Source organism: Ursus americanus, chromosome 11, assembly GCF_024610735.1.
Source record: "Ursus americanus isolate L20-20 chromosome 11, mUrsAme1.1.p, whole genome shotgun sequence".
NCBI lineage: Eukaryota > Metazoa > Chordata > Mammalia > Carnivora > Ursidae > Ursus > Ursus americanus.
The window spans coordinates 40,658,602-40,676,604 of NC_142137.1; the positions used below are offsets into that span (position 1 = coordinate 40,658,602).

Sequence of the window (18,003 nt, forward strand, 5' to 3'; positions counted from 1 at the left end):
TTCGTTTCTTCATAATTTCACTTTTATCCTACTTCTCTTAGATTCCACAGTCCAGACATCATATTCATCTGACAAAACCTGGTATCAATGAAACCCTTTTCTCTGTTTACATTCTAAGTGCACCTAACTAATAAAACCTGGCCAAAGAAAAGAACACAAATGCTCAAACTGGATTTAATTTAAATCTTGAGACACTTCAACACTCCAAAATATAACTACACTTTTCTTATAAATTCCCCTTCCAACTTTTTCTCCTCAGATCCTTAATAAAGTCTTCCCTTTTAACATTCACATGATGACATCTCAAAACATTCACAGAGAAAACAAATGTAATCTGATAAAAACAGTCTCACATTTCCACCACCAGTTATGAAAACTTGCCTTGGTCTGCACCTACTTGGCCCTCTATCCTGTTATGAAAAAGAAAGTGTCTCTGTTCCTCAGGCCAGCTCCTCCCTTTGGCCCTGGACCTCATCCCATTTCTCCTCAAGGGCTTTGCTGCTGTAATCATATTACCCACTCCCCTTTCACCTATATCACCAATTTCTCCCTTCATATAGAATTAGCCCACACACATCCCAACATCACTCATCTTTAAAAACAGAAACAGAAACAAAAACAAAAACTGATTTCTGACCCCACATTCTCCTCCAGCTACTGCTCTGGTATTCTCTAACAGCAAAACTCCTCAAAAAGTAAACCTATTGTTGCCCTCTGCACTTTCTTACTTTCCATTATCTTTTTAGCCCATTCCAATGAGACTTTTCTTTCTGGTTGTTGTTTGTTGGTTCATTTTCCCAAGGATCTATTGAAGCAAAGACTAGATGGCCAGACACTTGATGGGGGAAAAAGCAAACCACAAAACAGTTTCAATGGCATTCAAAATATTTTTTAAAGGACATAGTGTAGCACAAGATTTCATTAACTAGATTGTGTTGTAAACTTTTTTTTCCCTAAATCTTTAGGAGAATTTGTTCTTAAGCACCAGAGCTTATTTTTCTTCTAAATATATCTTTTGCTACTGAAAAATTGCACAAAAGCATTAGAAAGCTGTTTCTCTAAGATATGGATTTCTTTTCTAGGCTCTGGAAATATATTGCTGCACTAAGTTGTGCAATTTTCATTGATAACGTGATGCTGCAAAGTTTCATTGAAAACCTATCTTTAGTCTTAACCTTCTTAATCAGAAGTATCCATTTGAGTGGCTGTCAACCAGGAGTGAATCCAGAATGGTTTCCCTGAGTTTCAGAGAAGAAAAGTTTGGAAAAGGCAGAGACACCCTGGTTTTCTTGTCTTCCAGTAGCTTCTTCTTAGGTGGGAATCTGAAAATCAAGGCTATGTTAATATTCTACAAGAAGGCGACAGTCCATTTCTTCCTCTTCTGAATCTTAATCTGCAGGAGGCCAACAGTGTTTTCTATTTCATGCATCTGAACCTCCTTAGACTTAGTTCTTTTAAGCCAGCCACTCTGCAAATGTGGGGCTGAAACTGTATCCAGTACTCTTTTGAATGCTGATTGACCTGGTGCAGGGCATCATTGCTCTAGTGTAGTTAGCCACCAGATTTCATTCTGCTGCCATATATCAGGGACAACAGCTGTGAGGTCAAGCTTGGAAACCACACCACTTTGCCCATGCTGCTTCTGAATCTGGACCTGTAGCTCATGGATTTCATCATTGTGCTCTTCTTTCAAATTTGATCTCTTCTAGAAGGAGTCTATTTTATTTTCAAGGTCAAGGATTGCCTGAGAAACATTGCCAACGTCCTGTCTGAAAGTTTCCAGGGTACTATGAGCTTCTTCTCTCTGGAGTATCTCCTCCTGCAGCTTCTCCTGGAGTTGCATGGTGTTCTTGGCCATGTTGTGGCATTGCACCTCCATGTGGACCTTTTCCTTGGTAGACAGGTCCATTTAATGGCACAGCTCCTGCATCTCCTTCTTACAGAGGTCCCCAGGCATGACTTACCTGACCCTTGTGCTTGGATGGCAGGATCTTGTTCTGTTGCTCTAGGGAGCACACCTTGGAGCTGTAGTTTAGGTGATATGGTCATTCAGCTCCTGCACCATTTTCTCATTGGTGTGGGTATATTGCAGTGTTGATGGTACATAGCCAAGGAAGGTGTGGTGTACTGAAGCTTCCACACAATGAAATATGGCCACTGAGCTCTGGCTAGGGCTAAATCTGCTCACAGTGCTGGGGTCTCTGAGCTCCTGAAGTAGGAGGGTAAGGAACCTGATCTGGTGGACTTGGCTGCAGAGAATAGCAGCGCTGACTGGTTCAGTCAAGAGAGGCAAGCAAGAGTTAGGTGGGTTTGGGCAGCTGGATTGGTGGTATAATCTCTGGCACAGAGATATCCAAGTGAGAGTGGCAGAGCTCCAGTAAACTTTTGTTCTCTTTGCCCTCTGAAATAGCTCTCAGCAAGGTGACAGACTATGTATATCTTGCTAAAGCCAGCAATTGTTTTTGTCTTTATTATCCTTCACTTCCTGGAAGTCCCAAAAAGGTTAACCACTGAAAATGCCTGCCTCTTTAGATGCCTGACATTCTTGTTTTCCCTCCTTCACAGCCGTCCTCAGAAAGCTTTACTGGCTCCTCCTCTTCTAACCCAGCTCTAGATGTTGGAGTGCTGGGAAGCTCTACTATGTAGCTTCTCTGCCTCTCTATATAATCTTATACTTTCCTGTGTCTTCAATTACTAATCCACATATTTATTCGAAGTTTTGTTTGCTTTTTAAATCTAGAATCTAGGTTTCTTGTTTTAGCTCTAAAATCATCTACTAAATGACCTCGCTTCAATCTCTCCTGCGTCTCCAGATTGCTGACTCACCCTGCAGATCTTGGGATTTGCCCACCTCCATAACTGCATTACCCAATTCCTTATAATAAATCTCTCTCACACACATACAAATTTCCTACTGGTTGTTTCCCTAGAGAATCCTAATATATACCCCAAGAAATTTCTTTGAATTCACATAAAAGTTACATTATATTCCATTTTGTGTGTGTGTGTTTATGTGTGTCTGTGTGGCTATTTTAATAAAAAGCAGTATTTTAAAATAATTACAATCAAGAAAATATTTTCTAGTATACTAACTGGCTGATGAATAAGAATCTTTCTTCATTGGGTCTACCATCTTCAGAAATTTAAGCCAAATAAAGACAGCTGACACACATTTCAGGTTCAACATTGCACAAACTCTATGTGCTTCTTAGTGTTGATGTCACAATATATTGAGAACATAGTTTCTCATATAAATATGTAGATTCAGATGGCAATTTATTTTTTGTGTTCTCCATACCATGCAGAGATAATCAGCGAAGCAATGCACTGAGACTACCCCTGCAAATGTGCTGTAGAGCATTTTCCATATATTTAGATAGAATTATTGATAAGGATGCCTTCTTCCTGATAGGTTCAGTGGTTGCATGATATTGTGGATTGATAGGGACTCAGGGAAAAGACAATTTTCTGGTGGTTAATGATGCTCTTTATTTTACCCATGATGCTGTGATTTTATCTCATGTAAATTGAGATAAATTTCAAACCACTCATTCTCATGATCAACTCTTCATCCAATGCTCACATTCCATTTCATTTAGCATATCTTCTAATGCATAGAGAACAGTAAAACATTCATGATTTTACCATGTAGGGTTTTTTTTAGTTTAAATTCAATTAGCCAACGTATAGTACATCATTATTTTCAGATGTAGTGCTCAATAATTCATCAGTTGTGTATAATACCCAGTGCTCATCACATTATGAAGTTTTTATTATTTTTGTCTCAATAGAATATCTGCTACATAAGCCAAGTATATAAGTTATTTTTTATTATTGAAGTAAAAAAGGAATTCAGTCTTCTTTAATCAAAGATCAATGAAACGTCCAAATTATAAGTTTCCCATTATTTTCCCTAATTCAAAGAAAACCAATTAATGGCACGGTATATAAATATATTAAAATGTTTGACACTGTCATCCAAAAAGTACACTTATTTGAGCATGAGGTTTCTTTTAGATTTAAAGCTGTTTTGATTTCCTGGGTTATCAGTGTTTTTCCTATTGTGAAAATTTTACTTTCCTGATTTTAAAACTGGTTTTTATGAAAGCACCAAGCAATTGGAAAATAAGTACTGGTTTGAGTGCCTCTGTTATTGGGTTGTCTTTAACAAAGACTTTTCTCTCTAATTGTGAAAAATTGCCCAGGACTAGATTTTAAATGTGGTTGTCAGAGTGATGAGTTCCTAAAGATATTATTCAACTTTACCCAGTTAATAGTCACATATTGTAAATAAAATCTGCATATAATGCTTCTTATGTTGGCTGTTTACTAAAGACTCCCTGATTGTGCTAGGGGGTGGCTGTCTTCTTCACTATCACATTCATTGTGGGAAGTTTCAGTAATAACTTTTTTCTGTTGCAAACATCAAAGATTTTAGATTTTTAAATTTTTTTCTGTCTTTTGTGTATTTTGTACTTGTTTCAAGCTTATACATCAAGCTTTTAGTTTTTATCTAACACACCAATATTCTATTCTAAATATGGCTTTTAAGTTATTATGCCATAAAAGTGTTGTAACAACAGCAAAAATGTTATATTTATTTATTTACTTACTTATTTTTATTATCAGGGAACTTGCTTTTGTAAGAAGGGGAAATTATCAAATTTATAATTGGATCAGGAAATTAAGTTGACTAGTAAGAGTTGTTTTTTAAATTTTTTTAAAAAAATACTTAAAATAACAAGTTTAGACATTTATTCATAAGGTGACACATCAGTTTAAAAATATAGTAGTGTGGGTCTGCTCTGACTCATGGATAAAGCAGGTGGGTTAGTAATAGCCACGTAGGCAAATGACTTTGGCATAATCTGATCTTACTACACTGTGTGCATATTGATGTGACTATCACTGTAAAAAAAACAGACTTCACTATAACAAAAAATATTAAGTATTCTTTTATAGTAAGTTGTGCAATTTTCTTTTTTATAAATGAATGTCCCTTAAGGAAAAAAAAAATTGCTATTTAAAGCAAAACTAACCTCAACATTATACTGCCTCTTCATAAGTAAAAACAGGAATGGAAATACATATTAGTATCAAAAGTTCTCCCAAGATGGTTCTGTTGAACATCACTTTCTTATTTTAACTTTACAAATACCACCAATGATTTTAACTACATATCTTAATTAGTGGCAACTTGTAAAATCATAAGGCATATGGCAAAATAGCTACAAGAACAAAATACTTTAGATGTGCTGTATCAAATCCAGCTTTCATATTTACCTAAATTGCATAATATTTATAAATGCTGTACCCATTTAAGTAATCTATTTTTGGAAAACTTTAAATGGCCGAGTGTGACATAATCTTCTATGCAAAACCACTATTTCTCTTGGATTTATTATTTGGCCCGATGTGATTACAAGCGATATGATGGTAACTTGAAAGGTCAAAATAGAGTATGAACATTTCTGTATGAACTTCCCAATCAGAAAGTCACTCTTCTAACAAAGGAAGTGAAATGCAACCCTCCCATTTCCGCATCCTGGCAGAGAACAGAAAAGCAGGGCTGATGCCCCTGGTCATAGAGAGAAAAATTAGTACTTTTTAGTGCCTAAGGCAGAAGTTAGACCACATGAAAATCAAGTGATAACTCTGTACTTAAGATGAACTTTGAACAAGTTCATAAACCAGCACTGAAGTGAAGCCTTGATGGAAAGCATAAATGTCCAGCTACGATATCTTGTGGTACATAACAGCAGATTAGCTATACCTTGGAAAAGAGAAATGCAACCTGGACCAGAAGAGAGATTATTTACATAGCCACATCATGTAAAGATTGTTCACCAGGTTTGTAGTGAAAATGAACTGTATGTAAGCATATGTCAGAACTTCACTAGATAGCTGTCAGGGATTATTTTATATATTTGTCTTTAAATATTACAGTAAATTATATATTTTCCCAATTGTGTAATTTAGATTTGGTTATTCTCAATGATTCCTTTGATTTTATTTATAAGGTCTCAAGGTAAGAGTAACCATCATTTCTAGAATTCTGGACCAAGTGCATTCTACCTGACCATTTCGGTCAAGTTTTTAGTATACAAAGTGGGCAAACCCACATGAGAATTGGTCCTTAAGCAATATTTATTTCTGACCTCACGTGTGTAGTAAAACATGTATCTGTGCATGCACACACACATGCACACACACACACACACACTATTGACTTATAACAGGGTAGTTTACCATTCACTTTAGTCAGGGTCATCTTAGTTTATAATAGCGATACCATCAATATCACCACCTTTACTGTTATTTTACATTTTGGGACCATATCTAATGCTAAAGACAAATGAGGCACAGAAGGCACCAAGGGTACCAATTGCTAATCATGTGAAGTTTCAGTTAATATTATCCAAAGTTTCTGGTGTCCTGAATCTTTTAATAAGGCCTTTGGGTTATATTAAGTGAAATTCTTAAAATAGGCCAATGTCTAGGATGAATGTGGCACATGCAGCACTGATTTCTGGGAACCCCCTTCATGACAGCACTACTTTTTGCACTCCTTTCATAATTACAGACCGCCTCAAGCCAGCAGCTACCTCTGAAAGTGGTGAATCTGTGAAGAACAGAGAATTCTTTCTAACGGAGTAGAGGTCAGATACAGTGCAGTACACACCATTAACAATAAATAAACGTGACTCCACTTTGGGATAAATTCTGCTACCATGTAGGAACAGTATGAAAATATCTTTCTTATAAACTTTGTGTCATGGTTGTTTTAAAGAAAGCAGCTTTCCTGCTGTATACAGTTCAACTTTCAAGAAGGTGAAACCTTTACTTCCCTTCTGAAATAAATAAACAGTGAAGTGTTACATGAGCGTTTGTGGCTAAGAATGTCTGTCAGTTGACAGTGAAATTTCCTTTAATAAAATGAGTCATTTAATTTCAAAATGTTTTTACTGGCTGCCTTCTGAGAGTCTTTGTAGATTACACCTGAGAAAGGAAGGGACAAAACAAATTTCAATTTCCATCTTTCCCTATATGTATTTTTTCAGGAGCAGGCAAATAATCTGTGGGGGGGATAAACAAAAAACAAAAACAAAAACAAAACAACTCTGCGATGTTTAGTAATGGGATTTTCATTTTGTCCTCTAAAGCTCTAAAGAAAAAATCAAGGCTATTTAAACAAAAGATTATCGAATTTTTGGATATAGAATTTCTGAGTATAGAATATTTGTCTTTTAATTTCAAAAGTATAACACCAACATGGCTCTCATCTAGGAGAATGTGAAGAGTAGTGAAGCCACATCTAAGACATTTCCAAAGTTTTGTTCAGCATAAGTGTAATGGTGCTTCGGGTATTTGCAATATTAATTGATCTATAAATGTCTCAGACACACATGCTGTCATGAATATATATTGAGATTATTTTTAGTATTTAAATTAAATCTATGCTCAGTTATGTAACCTAGAAAGTGAATGAGGGGTACTTCAAGTTCTAAGTTACACTTAGAGATGGTTATATTTTTTGAACTAGCTGTAATTAATGATGAGTTAGAAACAAGGAATATTGGTGTTTATTTTACTGTCTTACATTAGAGAAGTTTAGGCTAGTAAATCTGTTGTAATTATAAAATGTCCGAGAGTATAACCGAGCCAAATTTATGCATCACATTCGACAGTCATAATCTTCCGATGAGGTTCTCCAGGTCACTTGTTCAGCAATAACCCTTTTAGCTTAATCCACTTCCCACCACTACCACTTCTACTTGCGGCTCCTCCACACCCCCACAACCATCACCAAGAAACTCTTAGAAATACTTGCTGTAATATGCAGCTTGCTAGCGTCGCTAGTTAGCTTTGGTATTAGTCTTGGCAATCACATTTAATTCCTTGAAAAACTACATAATGAAATAGGTAGAATGAACATTAAATCTGAAAATGCTAAAATCTCTGCCAAAATGTTCATTTCTTACAAGTTTCATGCTATGCATATACATACAATTCATTGGCACTGGCAAGAACCAAACTGAATTGGGATGTGAGAGGTGAAGAGGGTGGCGGTCATCATCCTAGAAGCTAGAAGTTTAGCATTCTTAATTACAGTCGATATTGACCAACGTCCACTTCTAGGGGCTAGGCCCTGCATTAACCATCTGACAATTATGGACATACCTCCTGATTATAATGATTCTGCCACCAAAACACCACTCAAATTCCCAGTCTCTGTACTATTTTTCCTTCTTTCTCTGAAAAGATTTCTCAGTGTGCCTTCATTTTGGGGAAGAGATTGATGACTGCTCAGGAAGAGTGATTTGAGTTCTTTGAGGAGTTTCAGTGTCAGTTTTGTACTCCTCCTGTGGCAGTTCTTCCTACTGCCCCATCTTCATCCCTACTCTGCTCCATCCCCAGAGCTACCCCATTCCCACTTCATTTGAGTTTGTATGTTGTGCATTAAATTTCATATACCTTTAGTTCGTTTTAACATTACACAAATGTGGTCCTTTAGGTTACTTGTGTAGCAATATCTCTTTCAGCCTAATGCCTTTTATGGCACTACAAAAATTTAAATAGTTTTGAAAGTGGCTACCATATAGTCATATATTCTGCAGCTGTGAAGATGCTTTTCCATTGGATATTCTAAATCAGGGCATCATTTTAACCTTATTTGTTTAACTATTCTTATCCTAATGCAAGAACAGAACTTTAAAAATAATGTGGCATAATTTAGAGCAATGTACAAACAAATATTCATGAAAACATATTTGTGATAGATCAAACATTACAATCCATGTAATATAACAACACTGCCACAATACAGTAACTTGAACTAGTTTGGTTTCTTTTAAGGTCACATTTAAAAATTCCTTTGTTGAGTATATATTGTATGATCTCATTTATAATATATTCAAGAACCAACATATGTATTAAATGCTAACAGAAATCAGAAGAGTTATTTATGAGGAATTGAGATTGACTGCAAGGGGACAGGAACAGACTTCTTGGGATGACAGGAATGCTCAGTATCTTGATAAGTTACATGAATGTATACATTTGTTAAAATATATTGACTTATATACCTAAGGTGTGTGCATTTCACTGTAAATTTTACACTATTAAAGTGTGAAAAATTGCTTGTTTGACTGTAATATTAATTCATCAGAGTATCAGTTGAGTATCTTCTTCACCATGCTATGTCTTTTTAATTTGCACAACATTGGAAAATTTTCTTGAATTTTTTGTTCTTTATTTGGATTTGAAACAGTTTAATTGAATGTAGTATTTTCTCACTAGTTCTTAATTTTATTTAGAATAACTAATGTAACTGTTACATACTACTTAGTAGATATCCCAAATATTACACTTTACTTTTCCAATAATATTTTTTTCCACCTCTCACTTTTTGGACAAGCAGATTCATATTTACTGTCTTGGCAGTGCTTGAAATTCACTCTTATTCCTTCAACCTTCCTCCCACATAGAAAATGTGTTCTATGAGTTAGACAACCAAATACTTAGTCCTGAATACTAATGATGCAGTCCCAGGCAGACACTAGACCTCAGAATAAGTGACTTGACATTTTTTTCTAAGCTATGAGATATTTAAGTAAGACTTTCCTGAAATTCTTTTGCAGAGGTATCTGGGAAAATTACATTCTGAAAACATTATTGTTTAAGAGGTACATAAGAGATGATAAACATAGAAGACATTATTTTTAAAACTAATTCCTGGTAAAGACGGAGCAGTGGATACCTTGTGATTTTGTGATGCTGATAATATTGATGATGGTGATGGTGATGATTAATGCTAACTCTGGGTTATTCGCTCCGCTGAACTTTTTTAAACATGTTATTGTATTAATCTTCCTGGCAGCTAAGGAAGATAAGCATTATTATACAGGAAACTGAATCTTAGAGAAGGTAATCAGTGGGGCTTGTTCTTACATAGCTCTTTTAGTAGTTCTACAGTTCGAATGAAAACTCTCTAAGGAATCCTCCTGAAAAATAGACCCATGTTCATTGAAAGTAACCTGCAGACATCTGAGAAGTCCCACCCACATCATCCTGATGATTACTTCTTACAGTCTTTCTGTTTGATCAAAGGAAAGCAAACAGCAAACACCTGCAAAGAATAAGCTTGGGGTCAATTGTTGCAGGGAAAAGAAAGGCATTGAGATTCCAGAAAGAGACAAGAAAATTATGTTTGAGAAACCTGAAGTGGTGTTGGGAGGTTGTGCACCATTCTTTCCTTTTTTTTTTTAAATTATGTTCAGTTAGCCACTGTATAGTACATCATTAGTTTTTGATGTAGTATTCAATGATTCATTAGTTACGTATAACACCCAGTGCGCATCACAACACATGCCCTCTTTAATCACCCTTTTACCCCCTCCCCTATGAACCCCAGTCTGTTTCCTGGGGTCCATAGTCTCTCATGGTTCATCTTTCTCTCTGATTTCTCCCCTTTAGGCAGCCCACAGAATGGGAGAAGATATTTGCAAATGACATTAGAGAGAAAGGGCTGATATCCAAGATATATAAAGAACTTCTCAAACTCCACACCCAAAAAACAAATAAGACTCAGTCAAAAAATGGGCAGAAGACATGAACAGACACTTCTCCAAAGAAAACATACAAATGAGTAAAAGACACATGAAAAAATGCTCAACATCACTAGCTATCAGGGAAATACAGATTGAAACCACAATGAAATACCACTTTACATCAATTAGAATGGCAAAAATTAACAAAACAGAAACAACAAATGTTGGCGAGGATGTGGAGAAAGGGGAACCTCTTACACTGTTGGTGGGAATGCAAGCTGGAACGGCCACTCTGGAAAAACAGTATGGAGGTTCCTCAAGATGTTAAAATAGAGCTACCCTATGGCCCAGTAATTGCACTACTAGGTATTTGCACCATTCTTTCCTAATGATTCAAATAGACTTTTTTTTAAGAGAACCTGGATGCTTAACAGTGTGTATAATGCACTTTGAGAAACAATGAAGAACCTAATAGGGTCTTACTTATAGGACCTTAAAATTAAGTTGGGGAAGAAAATCTGATTGATATTAAAAAGCAACTAATACTCATAATAGAAATGAATTCTGGGTTAGTATCATAAAAATCATAGTTTTTTAGGAATTCGGAGGAAAGGAAATAACTTTTGGATGGGCAGTCCACAGAAGGTTGGATTTTAAAGGAGGACATAAGATACAAACATCAGGACAAGATTATGGTTATAAAGTGGTTGGGAATAGGGAGAAAGAATATGCAGAGAAGTAGAGAGGAAGATATGATATTAAAGTACCTGTTTTCCTAGAAACTTTATTAGTCACCACTGGGTAGCAGTAACAGAAAACTTTCCTTTTCCTAAGATCTGGGAATGTGATTGTTGCTTTAATTCTGCTCAGGGGAATTAGCATGTGTTTGTAAAGTTTATTAGAGGTGCATGTGTGTGGGGAAAACAAAATGAAACACTGTGTTGACAAGAGCTGTCTGTAAATGTCTAGGTTTGGACCAGCTCCATTGCTCTTAGCTTTATACTTCTGGCATATACAACACACGTCAGAAAATGTTACCGAAAGGTTTCAAGTAATAGTTTTTAATTGAAAACCTACAAATATATTCCATTAAGTAAAATTCTAAAAGTTTTACTTTGAAATATATAGGTAGCTTCCTTTTTTACCATTCACATAGTATTTTTAAAGGATCTGTTATATTTTCATATTTAAAAGTGTTTAGGTTTTCATTTGAAATGTATTGTGGAATAGTATTAAACTAGGAAAAAAGCAATCACCCACAGCATTGCTCTTCAAACATGACTTCTTGAATTTCTCTCCGGTCTTTTTTATCCCATGAAAAGAAATTTGGAGTAGCAAGAAGAGAAAACATTTATTTTTGGAATCCATATGTTTGTCAGAATAGAGTAACTTGTACACAAGTAAGGCATAGAAACTATTTGAAATTTTTCATAATTCTCGTACATGGGAACTATATAAGTATCTACATCATTGTGCATAGAAAATTCTTTGGAAAGTTTCATACTAAACTACGAAAATGATTCTCCACACAAAGAAAGAGTTTGGAGTAGAAAGAAAGGAAATATGCACCTGTGCATGTGCAGACACACACACACACACACACACACACACACACACACACGCACCACTTGTTGGAAGTAGCACATACTACTTCTGAAGTTTAAAAAAAAATCAAAAGCCAGCCCAGTACTTGAGGTCTTGACTATGAATTCCTTTTTTTTCTAAATTATCAGTTTAATGTGTGAATAAAATCAATGACTAAATATTTTTATAGTCTCTAAATATGTCAGAAATCATGTCTATCTAAATATGATAACTAAAAGCTAGTCAGCCTATATGGAAAATATTCTTTAGTAGAATTAAACTCATCTTCACATCATTGCCTCTCCGCATTGCAAGATTAGCTTCTATGAATACAGGTAAGGTTATTAATTTAAACAAATTGGGGACAAGATCATTTTGGATTAGTAGGAAAATGCAACATGGCTAAAAAAAAATAAAGCTTTTTAATAATGTCAAATAGATGTATAACTCTACTATTAATTCTTTCCAATAAATATGTTATAAACTAAGTTTTTTCTAGAGAGATAATAGGGATAAAATGATTCTTAATCAGGGATGATTTTGCCCTCCAGAGGACATGGGTAATGTCAGGAGACATTTTTTGGTTGTCACAACTCAGGGAGGGTGCTACTGGCATCTAGTGGGTAGACGTTAGAGATGCTGCTAAACATCATATGATGCACAGGACAGCCCCCCAACAACAAAGAATTATCTGTTCATAAGCATTATCTCCCCACATCCTAGTCTCCAATTTAATTGTACTTTATTATCCTGATTTTTACATGTTTGTTATATTTCCCTTTAAATTTTAGTTTCAGTTTGTAGTTATTTTTAAAATTTCAGGCTTTTAAATGTGTATTTTAAATTAGTAATAACCAGAATATGGGCATGGGTGTGATTAATGGGAACTGATCTACACTATAAATTAGGCTGTAAATTGGCACAACTGTATAAATGTGTATAGGGAGCTTTAAAATATCCATGCCTCTGACTCAGATTTCATCCATTTTTAAATGTTAAGACTTCATTATATCATATAATCTAGTATTAAGTATTCTTTTATTACAAGACCGCTCTTTCCAGATGTGTCTGTTGACTTGGTATATTCTAGATCCGTTACTGTTAAGGACTGATACAGTTGTCATCCTGGGATTTCTCTTGATAACTTCTCTAGGCTGAATTTATTGTTCTCTGAATCCTGTATCATTCTATTTTCCTTTTCATTCTGATGGTATATTTCTTCAGGAAACTTCTTAAGAAATGGTGGTAAATTTTCTGATTCCTTATTTGTCAAAAAGTCTTTACAGTAACTTACTTATCGATCAATGCCATTTTTTCTATTCCTCACAACCATTTCTACACATCCTATTATAATATCTATATCTTTCTTTTTTCTATGGATGTAATATTATCCTAATTTAAGGAATTTTGTATTCCAGGATCATATTTTATGCTTTTTATCCAAGGTTTTCTCAAAATTTTTATTATGCTTTTGGTCTCTTCATATTTTTTTTAAGAGTGAGGTTTTAAAAGTTGTTTATGAGTTCCATATATGTTAGTAGACATTTTAGCTGGTGTGCTTTGCTCTGACATGATTGAGTGGGGTGCTGGCTAGGTGTGTAATCCCTTTATGACATAATAGATCTGTTCTCTCAGGTCATTTGCTAGAAGTAAAAATATAACAGTTGTGGTCTTCATGAAAAAGGGTGGGCAAGGAATGTATTTCTTATTTTCCTCTCCTTTTTGGGAGAAAAGCCAAGACAGCCATGATACAGTTAGCCCAAAAAAAACCCTATCACTACCCAAAGCAATGGCTTCAGCTTTCTTTTTCAACTCTCTTCAATTCATTGGCCTAATTAAGTGAAAGGTTCAAATTTCTAGGGATACCCTTAGCCTCCTGAGCTACCCAATATCTGAAACACTCTTATATCTGTTTCAACTTGTGAGTTCACTGTACTTGATACTCTCTTCCTATCTAGTTTTCAGAAGAGGGTTAATCTTTAAAAGGGAGAATTTTAAAATGTTGATATAATATAATGAATATTTCTTTAAAGAGCCAGAGGAGGCAAGCTTGAAGGCAATAAAGAAATATGTTGGATTCTTAAAAAAAGGAACATAATGTCAATAGTCAAATTCATGGAGAAATGATTTATTAATGATGAAATAGAAAAAAATGAAGACCCATGTGGCAAAGGGAGTTTTTCTGATCTTTGTAAACTTGCTCAGACGTCTCAAATTTTCCTGGTAAGTATATGTGAACAATGAATAGGTGACTGTTTCCATTGAGAATGGCAGCCACTACTAAGGTGTTTGTATTAGGTACCCAAATCAGGCTATTTGGGGGCATAAATGAAAGGTTTTAGGGACAAGTAGCAGGCAAGTAAGCAAAAAGGATTAGGCAAAACCTCCTTAAACATAGTTGAGAAAATTAGTTAGTCGGCTTTTTAACTTTATTGTGTATAGAGTAGTTATGAATATGAAAATGCTAATTGGAATTTGGGATGTTGAGCTGGAACTACAACAGAGGTTACACTCTTGTCCTTTGGGCCAGACACAGCTTCAATCCAGTACCCTGGATAGCTCCTAGGGATGGCAGGAGCCCTAAAGTGTCAGCTCTTATTGAAGTCGCCATTGGTTCCTCCTAATTGATGGAATTCTCTATACATGCTCTACTCAGTCACCAAGAAGTAAATTATCATTCCCATTTCACTTCTTTTTTTCTCATCAAATTTGTTTTTCTCATCAAATTTGGAGAGCCAGATCTTCAGAACTGACCTTGGACTTGACAAGAGTGTTGCCTCCAAAGAACTTGGCAGACTTGTTTGGGGAGAGAGTATTTTCTCCGAATAATAGGATGGTTTATCTTCTGGGGCCTATTATTTTGGATGGTCATTTTTTTTTAATTGAAAAACATGCTCAACCTTACCACAGATTAAAGAAATGTGAATGAAAGCTGGATTTTTGTTGTTGTTGCTGTATCTTTGGGAGACATGAAAATATCTAGTGATTGAGAGGGTCTGGGGAAACAGGCTTTTATATGCAGTAAAGGTATTAATTTCAATTGCTAGAAGGTAATTTGGAAATTCATATCTAAGGCCCATTTAAACCAGTAGCTACAGTACTCCATGTTAATGAAATTATCAGAGAAGTATAAAAGGAAATATAGATATGAGTATTAATTACAGACTTGTTGATTATATCCCCAAACAGATTATTGGTAAAAAAAATTATGGTACATTCAAAAGACATTAAATTGGTAATATAAATGTATATATGTGTGTTTATATTTATATACATATAGACATAGAATGATACGTGTAAAACTGCTTATATAGGCGCATAGTATATTTTAAAACATAATGTTTGGTGTAAAAATCATAAAATCCATACACATACTCATACTATCTTTTTGTAAATACAAGGAAGTATTATCAGATTTAGGTAATCTAGAGGCAGGGATTTTGTTTGTATTCTACCTTACTTACACTTAAAATAACCCAATTCTGGGCATCAAGTTAAAATGTTACATGGACACAAAGGCCCAAGATGAATGGCTGTCACTATCCAAATGAACTCTTTTCCCAAGCCACCCAAAGGAACAGTAATTCTAATAGCCAAAGAAAGAAGTTAAGTTTATTTGGTTATTTTGTTTATTTACAGCATCTGTGAAAGAAGTCAGCAATTATTGTCAGCAGCAGCAACATCAAAAAGAGACCAAAGTATTGAATCAAAGCAACTTGCTGAGCATTTCTCTCTTCCTTTCTCTCTTTTCTCTCTCACTCTCAGTCTCTCTCTCCCCTTCTCTCCCTCACTATCTTCTTCCCTCCTGCTGCCCTCTGCCAGATGTCAACAATCAATCTGTTGGTATATCTTAAACTTCTTAGATTCTTCACAGATTTAGAATGTAGTCTCCTTGAAGATTTAGGTAAAGTTTCTCTATCTAGCTTTGTGTCAGAAGACACAATTCTTGTAGAATTGACATCAGTATCTCTTCTTCTATACTCATGTAATCTCCTTCCAATGTTCTCCTATTCATATTTGTGCCAAGATTAGCTTCAGGGTAGTTTGAGAAGCAGATCTTCCATGAAGTATGAAGCTCTGATGCTCTCACTTATATCTGTTTCATCAACACATCGAAAAGTGACAGGGAATTCTGGAGTCATGGTACCTGTTCATGCTCAATCTCCCGAATTCTCATCTCTGAAGTTATGAGTTTCACTACCAAGAAAGGGAGGAGAGTTATTGGTAATTACTATTCTCAGCATCTAAGCAACTCCAGGCTAAGACGTGAGATTCTTAGTGCCACCATCTTGTTCCTTAGTTGGTGGTTGTATTCGAAAAGCTAATTCTCAACACTTGAAGAATTTATGGAACTTAGATGAATCTTACAAAATGCCTACAAAGGAAATTTTTTGGTTCTTTATTTAAAGATTTTTTCCTATCCTCCATCATTACAGACTTACCTTTTGCTCTTTGTGGGAGCTATATTCACTCTATATACTGGGAAGCAAATGGGGGTGGTTGTTTCAAGAGAGCATTCTATCTGATACTCTGGATGGTAGTGTAGGCTAAGTTCACTGTATTTTGCTGCATGATGGGCTGACAGTGATTATAACATTCTTCCGAGAAAGCATGGTCCATCTGAAATCCTATGGCATTGTTTCCTAATGGATAGGATTAAAATTACCTCTGGGATGTAGGGCCTCTGCAATCTCTTATGGAGTTTGTTCTCTATCCAAGGTCCCTGGGCTGAGGATGACAATGGGGACTGAATACAGCCTGTATTTCTTTAGCCATGGCTCCGAGGAGAGTCTGCATCTGCCTGGAGTCAGTGGGTAGTCCTGCAGGCCAGAAGATATCTTGGACATCTCCCAGCTTGTTGGCAGAGGTATTCAATTAGGGATCTCAAATGAAGATTGATGAAAATTTTGAGCAGTTGGTACAGCTGCCTTGCTGGACACTATTCCAATGGAGGGGAGCATAAGTATCCCAGGAAAAAACACCAAGATTTAGTGAAGTGAAGAGAAAAAGATATGAGACATAATGCAGAACCTGCTGCAGCACTGGCCTACTAGAAACACAGGCTTTCATGGCTCAGACAAGGAGTCTGGAGGCTTGTGTAGTTTCATAGGAGGCCCATTTAGGGCCTCACTGTTGCTTTTACTCCTCTTCACTCATTTCAAACATTCTTCAAGTTTAGGGGTTCCTGGGTGGCTCAGGCAGTTAAGTGTCTGCCTTTGGCTCAGGTCATGATCCTGGGGTCCTGGGTTCAAGCCCCGCATCAGGCTTCCTGCTCAGTGGGGAGCCTGCTTCTCCCTCTGCTGATCCCCCTGCTTTTGCTCTCTCTCTCTCTCTCTCTGTCAAATAAATAAATAAATAAATAAATAAATAAATAAATAAATCTTTAAAAAGTTCTTCACATTTAACCAGAAAGGAGGTGGAGGTGGGAACCCTTGACTGTCTCAGCTGCTGCTAATTCATATACCTAACTTTTTTTTTCCATTCTCTATTTCCGCATTCCTTAACTGAGAGGAGCACTTCTCTCAGATAACTCAGGCCTGCAGAAGGAGATGAATTGCACCACCACTACTTTTTAATATATTCTAACTGCCAGTGTGAATCTTAGTTATAATAGAAAATCTACAAAATTGTCCTAACTTGGGTTTGATGGGGATTTTGGTAGATTAGAAAGTGAAAAAGAAGACAATATACTGATTATTCATAATATTATTTGTATCTGACTCAGATGCTTTGCTATTACCCCTGTCAAAATATTGAGGGCTCCCTTTTGAAGTAGGGTGGTAAATTCGAGAATATTCAGATAAAATTTTACTTAATGATTTTAATTCCTGTGTAACTCATTACTTCCTTCTTTTTCTCAACTGTTCTT

At 35.7% G+C, this 18,003-nt stretch overlaps 1 protein-coding gene across 1 annotated transcript in view; it reads left to right on the plus strand.

Moving 5' to 3' along the window:
* CENPW (centromere protein W) overlaps window positions 1-16,660 on the plus strand; it is a 203,521-nt gene extending 186,861 nt beyond the window's left edge. Inside the window, exon 3 of the mRNA XM_087865470.1 lies at window positions 16,571-16,660. Coding sequence (XP_087721596.1) covers window positions 16,571-16,660 — 90 coding nt within the window. The remainder of the gene's footprint in view (window positions 1-16,570) is intronic.
* Window positions 16,661-18,003: the final 1,343 nt, after the last annotated feature.